Source organism: Pollachius pollachius (genome assembly GCF_949987615.1).
Source record: "Pollachius pollachius genome assembly, chromosome: 14".
NCBI classification, from domain to species: Eukaryota; Metazoa; Chordata; class Actinopteri; order Gadiformes; family Gadidae; genus Pollachius; species Pollachius pollachius.
Genome location: NC_136947.1, coordinates 15514966 through 15522449, shown reverse-complemented (window position 1 = coordinate 15522449; position 7484 = coordinate 15514966). Strand labels below are relative to the sequence as shown.

General features: G+C 49.3%; 1 protein-coding gene across 1 annotated transcript in view; it reads right to left on the bottom strand.

Annotated features, from left to right (window-relative positions):
- mmp16b (matrix metallopeptidase 16b (membrane-inserted)) overlaps positions 1-5649 on the bottom strand; it is a gene marked incomplete at its 3' end in the record, with an annotated part of 16923 nt that extends 11274 nt beyond the window's left edge. Inside the window, exons 1-3 of the mRNA XM_079750617.1 lie at positions 5479-5649; positions 3290-3438; positions 2039-2155 (exon numbers count right to left, since the gene is read on the bottom strand). Coding sequence (XP_079606743.1) covers positions 2039-2155; positions 3290-3438; positions 5479-5610 — 398 coding nt within the window. The 5' untranslated portion in view covers positions 5611-5649. The remainder of the gene's footprint in view (positions 1-2038; positions 2156-3289; positions 3439-5478) is intronic.
- Between the last annotated feature and the right edge of the window lie 1835 nt (positions 5650-7484).

Below are 7484 nucleotides of genomic sequence, written 5' to 3'. Positions count from 1 at the left end.
ATTATATCGATTCACGGCTAAATGTATTTTCTTTATTTTCTCAATGTTATCGTGATTCCCGGACTAAATCGGAAGTTTGTACCGATATTATATGGATGGCTTAGAATGTGATAGTTTACACATGGTTTGTGGCGGTATTACAGGTCTGGCTTCATTTGCAGGCCGTAGTCGTCACATCATTGTATTTCTCTCCGCTATAACAGTATTGAGACCGTGAGTAAGCCTATCAGTCATTAGAGCAACAGAAGAAGAAACTCTTGCTGTCAATCCAAGACGGAGAATAGCACTATCAACTATAGTTATATTAAAATATAGTGATAGTCAACTATATTGATAGTCACCTATGCTGTGAAATTTGTGTAACTCTACCTTGAGCGTTGGGATGCCTTGTTCAATAGACCTACATCACTTTGAAAGACACAAGATAATCTAAAAATATTGAATTGTGACCCTTCTATCTTGATGCTTATCGTATGGTGTGTGTGTGTGTGTTTGTGTGTGTCTGTGTGTGTGTGTGTGTGTGTGTGTGCGTGTGTGTGTGTGTGCGTGTGGGTGGGTGGGGGACACAGGCAATATGTGGTTGACTCTGTGTATGACTAATGCAGTTAAAGTGAAAGGGTTCTTCCTGAGGGTTCCTGAAGGTTAATGTGATGCTGGGGCAGAGATGATGACAACATAATCATGGTGAGGTCGTTTAGCAGCTGCTTTGATCCCCAGCGAGTCCTGACCCACATTCTGGTGTATCATGTAGTCACAAAGCACCGGGGGGTTACGCAGTCTTGCTTGGTGATGCCTGCGGGTCAACAGCGGTCAATGGGGGATCGAACCCAGTAACCCTGCGAGAGCATGTTATATTTTATACATTTTATCAGTCCGAATGTGTACACATATAGTTTAGATGGCGTGTGAACAAGTATCCTTAAAGTTTCCTCACATAGTCGCATATACCCCTCACGACAAACGATTTAAATCTCGTCCCCCACCCTTTCAACGTTATTTTTTCCTATTAAGTCGGCGCTCACATTTAATTTCCTAAAACGGGGCTGACTGTATTAAAATTAAAGTTTAACTTGACAAAACTAATAGCAAAGCCTGGTGGCTTTTGCTGAAGTTCTTCTTGCGGTAGTCCTTATCAGTCCCCAGCAGGCAGGGACAAGAGGGAATCTCTCTCCTGTCTGTGTCGATGTCTCTCTCCCCCTGCCTCTCTCTCTCTCCCTCTCTCCAGTGACTCTGAATGAACCGTGTGCAGTCAGCGATGGTAGGCCGGGGCTGAGCACTGATTGACATTCCATTAAGTGAGGTGGCTCATCAGCTCGCATTGAGAAGGGAAGGAAAGGGGACAGGATTTGAATAAATTGACAGTGTTATCTCTTAGGACGGATACATCCTGTCAATCCCCATTGGGTGCCCCCCCTCACCCCCCCGCTAGCCCTTATCGTTCCCCTTCAAGAAGCCGCCAGGGAGCGGAGGCGGGTTTAATCAGGTGTGATTAAAGAGAGGGTTTTTTTCTTTCTTTTTCTGGGAGAATTTGATTTTTTTTGCTATATTTGATTTTTTGTTTTGCCTTAACCGAAGTTTTTACACTCCCCCAGTGTTATTCAGAAAGAACAGTGCGTTTTTGATGAATGAGTCAACAACATGAATGACACGTTGCCATTGTAAGCTAAAAGAATAGCTCAAAGTCTGGTGATTCAGTGGTATGTTGAACAATACACCAACAAACGCGTAGGCGAATGAATCGAAGATGATTGAAATGTGTGATATCACTTTTCCCGATGTGTGTGTGTGTGTGTGTGTGTGTGTGTGTGTGTGTGTTTGCGTGCATGTGTGTGAGCGCACACATACACGCATCTCGCGTCCACCTCTGAAAACGTGACGTAGTCCGGTCTCTATGACAACACGCAGCGAGTCAACCCCGAGCAGGGCAAATTAGCGGTTAGATGTGCAAACATTCAGCGGCACCCTATTATTACAAGCGGCAGGCTGATCTACCCCGTTGCCACGGCAACCAGCGACCAACCTTCAACGTCTCCCTCACCTGTAGGTGATGTGTGTGCGCTGCCACTTCTGGCCCGTCAGTGCGTAGCGCCGCTTCCGGGAGCGCGAGGCGTTCTTCATCGTGTCGGGAACGCCACAGCGCGGCCTCTGCATCCAACTGACGAGGAGGAGGCGGGGGAGGGTAAGGGGGGAGAGCGGAAGGGGGAGGAGGAGGAGGAGGAGGAGAGGAGGAGAGGGAGCAGGAGAGGGAGGAGGAGGAGGGATGAGAGGGAGCGGGAGGGGTAAGGGGAGGGGGAGGAGGCGGTGGGTAGGAGTAAGGGGAGGAAGCGGGGGAGGGGGAGGAGGAGGAGGAGAGGAGGAGAGGGAGCAGGAGAGGGAGGAGGAGGAGGGATGAGAGGGAGCGGGAGGGGTAAGGGGAGGGGGAGGAGGCGGTGGGTAGGAGTAAGGGGAGGAAGCGGGGGAGGGGGAGGAGGAAGGAGAGGAGGAGAGGGAGGAAGAGGTGGAAGGGGAGGAGGAAAAGGAGGAGACGGAGGGGAAGGGGGAGGAGGAAAAGGAAGAGGAGGAGAAGGAGGAGAAAGAGGAGGACCATCAGAAGGACATTCGGGTTAGGTTGTACACCCCCCAGGTTCATATTAATCATCTGTGTTAAAGTTACGATGCAGTCTTTCAACACACAGAGTCAGGATTAAAGACCGCAGCGCGTCTCTTCATGGGCCCGGGTAGCGGGGAAGTGTGACAGCAACAGAATATTTTTCACAACAGAGTAAACTCGGTGACACCCCCCCTCCCCCCCCGAAGAACTGATAAGCAAGGCTGAGAACGGGAGCTAATGCGACGTGTTTTCATTGATAACACGTCCACCCATTCACAAAAAAGACCTACAATCACACAGAGTTAACCATACTATGCTATCTGGAGCCTGGTGTGATGTTCTGAAGGCTGTCCTAATGGTATTCCTTTATCGTTATCCAATATGTGTGTGGTCGGTGCGGTGGCCGTGTCAAAGGTAAACACAGAGTCTAATTCATTTAGGAATTTCATTCAGACTGAGGAACATCTCCCGCGCACATCTGCCGTCTCTCTGCCTTCTGCGCCACCCCCACTTCCACATCCCCCCTTTGACACGCACGACACCCTAACGTTTTCATGTACACACATTCGACGTGTCTCTCTGAGACTGCGCTGGTGTTTTAAACCGTGATCGTCTTGTTGTGTACCGCTGCGTCTCTGTGCTCGCGGGTTGGTGAGTGTAGCAGGAGGCGTCAGCGGTGGGGGGGGGGGCTCTACTCACTCCTTGGTGCGTTCATCCAGGGTCCCGGTGATGTTCAAACCGTAGATGCGCTGCATGGCGGCGATGGCTGAGTTCATGGTCTGCGTGGAGCGCAGCACCGACATCCTGGGGTCGGTGTGAGGCAGGTAGCCATATTTGTGCAGCCATTCCTGGGAAGGAAGGAAGGAAGACGAGACGACTCAGCTCATTCACTGTTAATAGTTTCTAGGTCAAAGTTAGTGGATGGAAAAGTGATGTTGCAATGAGTTTTGAATCTGATCGGTGTCAGTTGATGTCAGTTTGCCCCCTTTTTTTTAAAATCAAATGATCCTGTTTAAATGGTAGGAATGATTATACACTGGTTACATTTTTGACATGATTTCCTAACAGGCCACATACCGTTTCAGACATTATGCTATCATCAAATATTTATATCGCACACAGCGTCATCCCATGTTATCCACTACATTACAGCGACATTAAGTTGTTGGCATTTTCTTAAGAAAGAAAACAATTCCGCTACAAGTCAGCCTTTACTGAAGCAGAGACGGCCCTGTTTACAGGCGGAAAACATCCCTACCCCAAACCTACAGAAGAGGACGATCCAGCCTGATCCTCTCTTGCTGGATTAATACACAGACAATACATTCTTCACATCTCCAGCCCACCACGGAGCTGTGGTGGACCCCCGGGCCCCGGGCCCCTGGCCCCCGGCCCCGCAGCAGCTGAGGCTTGGGTCCACCTTGTGTTTCCAGCAGTGTGACTTTGCTGCAAAGCGATCAGGGCGGCGCGCGGTGACAGTTGCACCTGAGCACCGGTCCCTCCTCCCCACGCCATGACAGCCAATCAGAACCCCAATGGATCGTCGTCCATGCAATACAAGACCACCCCCCCCACACACACACATACACACACACACACACACACAAGGTTGCACACACAAACACAAACACACACACACCCACACACACACACACACATACATATATAGACACACAAACGTACACGTGCACACAATCACACGCACAACCAAACAAACACAAACACACACACACACACATACACTTGGCCGCCTGTGAGACCCCTAGTCTGATCCTGCTTGGGCAGCAGCAGTATAAGCATAGAAAGGGGTTCCTTCCAGGGGTCATTGAGCACCCCCCCCCCCCCCCCCACCCCCCCCCCACCACCACCACCACCACCACCACCACCAAAGCCACAACATGCCCCTCTGATATATCACCACATCTGTCCGCATGACAACCAGCTGCCCTCCACACAGCCCGCGATCCAGCTAAGCTAATCCTACTCGTTCTCTCTCTCTCTCTCTCTCTCTCTCTCTCTCTCTCTCTCTCTCTCTCTCTCTCTCTCTTTCTCTCTTTCTCTCTCTCTCTCTCTCTTTCTCTCTCTCTCTCTTTCTCTCTTTCTCTCTCTCTCTCTCTCTTACTCTCAGTCTCTTCTTTCCTGTGAGTATCCTGTGCGCGCGCGCCTGCGCGCGTTTGTGTCCGTGTGTGTGAGGGTGCGCGCACAAGTGTGTTTGTCCATAGAAGCAGATCGCACTGAGATATGACACTGAGCCATAAAATGAGATTACGGTGGTTTGTGTGAGTGGCAGTGTGTTTGTGTGCTGGAGAGGTGGGGGCTGAAGAGGAGTGTGGTAGTAATTATTAAAGTAGTAGATTTTTAATCATATTATGCCGCTGGAGACAGATTTGGAGACGGATTTGAAGACCTCCAAACACCATGATGCAGACCCAATTATTAACTACTTTTTTTTTCTCCTAACGATGTGCAGAAGACATCATCATGCATCATATCATCAGATAGGATATGAAAATAAAATAACGCTGCTTTTGTACTGGTTGCAACGAAACGCTGTCAGGTGCAATTTTAGAGCTGCACGTTACAGGGATGGATGGGGGGGGGGGGGGGGGTGGGGGGAATCAATTCAGCCGATGGGCCGCAGTGTAATAACCTTAAATATGCATCGGTCGGATGCTGTCTCCAAGGCACCGTGGATAAAGACTGTATATGATGGGGTGTCGTATGATGCATCATCCGCTGCCCTGTGAAGAGGTGACCGTGGGCCGGGCTGTGCATGCTCTATACAGGCTCTGCTGCGCGCTATGCTCATTACGTAGCATGCCGAAGATGTTGTTTTCCATGCAGAGGTGGATGATACGATGAGAGAACATCTCCGTCGTTCGGCTTACCTCCACGCTGAACAGATGGGCTTCCTCTCCGGACACGCCACGCAGAATGTGAATCAAAAACAAATGCAAGCAGAAGGCTGCTGCGTAAAAGCAATTCGACGGTTTTCTTTTAGCGGAGGATACTAAGGTCATAATGACCCGTTTTTCCCCAAGTGTTTCTTAGAAGAACCCGCCCGTCTGATTCGGCTGGTGGTGGATGAACACCATCAGCAGGCGAGCTGTCCAGGCAAAGTCGGAGAGACACACGCGCTTGTAAACGACCCCCCCTCTCCGTGTAAGGCTTAGGATCATCTAAGACGATGCAACGATGTCAAGCGAGGAGGAAGAAAACGCAGCATTTTACATCCACGGCCCTCGCCATCCTTATTTACATCAGGGCGCTACATCTACCCAGCAGCATCAATGGCCATGTACAGTACGGTCTGCGCAAGATACCTTCCGACGCCTGCGCTTTGATCTCTGGCGGGCGCGCCGCGCGGCAGCATCATCGGCTCCGCCGTGACGCCACGTGAGGCGGCGTGCGGGCTCTGGGCAGATGGACGTGCGATATAGCCCGCTTAAGATGTATGGGCACACGGTCACACCAATGCACAATTATGATCGATTGCTTTTGACAGGCATCACATCATGTGTGATGCCTGTAATTGTTACTGGGTTAATTTTAAATTCGTAGTAAAACTAAAAAGCTAACTGGGATGATATATTATGATTAAGTTATTGATTATGCTCCAACAAAAGAAATTAACTGCGCTCTGCAATAAATAAGCACACCTGAACATAGTCAGCAAATTCTGTCTTATTCTTCTCTTTACTTAACCAAGCTCGTAAGAAGTTCGTAAAACAGTGATTTATTATCACTAACCGCTTCCAATTGTAAATGACACACTTTGGTTGTTGTGTCGGGTTTCAAGTTAATTTAGATATTTAATTTAGATACAGAAGGCCCGCAGCATCCTTATTATATTGTTATGACGCAAGTTAACCTCAAGAGGGCAGTGTTTCATTGAGAAAATGTACATTGGGAAGATGTGGTTCATTCCAGTCTATCTGGCTGGTGTCATTAGCATGTATGAATGTACACGCACCACACGTATTCTCTCTCCCTCCATCCATCTGTCTCTCTATCTCTGTCTCTGTCTCTCTCTCTCTCTCTCTCTTTCTCTCTCTCAAACAAACGCTCTGTTTCTCACACATTAACACAAACCTGTGATCTAAGTTCGATCACAAATAAGTCGAGACAGAAAAGTAGGTGAGTGATATGCTTCAGGGGTATGAATGAGTGTGTGCGTGTGTGTGTGTGTGTGTGTGTGTGTGTGTGTGTGTGTCTGTATGTAAGTGTGTGTCAGTGTGTGTTTGTATGTGTGTGTGTGTGTGTGCTTGATCTGTGTGTGTGTTTGTGTTCATGTAGGTGTGTGCGTCTGGGTGTTTGTGTGTGTGTGTGTGTGTGTATGTGAGTGCTGGATGTGAGTGTGTGTGTCTGTGTGTGTGTGTGTGCGTGCGTGCGTGCGTGTGTGTGTGTGTGTGTGTGTGTGTGTGTGTGTGCAACTCAATGGGCTGCTATGGAGACCACATGCTCTGGCAAGTACACAGCGGAGCCAGAGACCACTGAGAGGAACTAGTAAAGCCTGGCGCGGCGAGGCAGCACGCAAGCTTCATCACGCTCAGCGGCCGGAGACACACCAAGCCAGGCGGCTCAGTTACCCTTGCCGACAGGAGAATCACACTTACACTTGTTTTACTTCCCCACCCACACCGAACACAACCCTGTAACACGATATCCTGTATCATGTAATGGTATCATCGGCAATAACCATCAACAACAATAACCTTATTATTTTTATTACCGCAATGAAACAGAAATCGTGACCCACTTCCAGCACCAGCCCTTCGCCGGCCGTCTTCGAGGGAACGGGCCCGAGGCTGCAGCAGATGGTGGGAGACGTAGCACAGGCTCTCCTAATGAAACCTAATTAATCTGCGCTTGACAGTTTTTTGAACACTCAAGC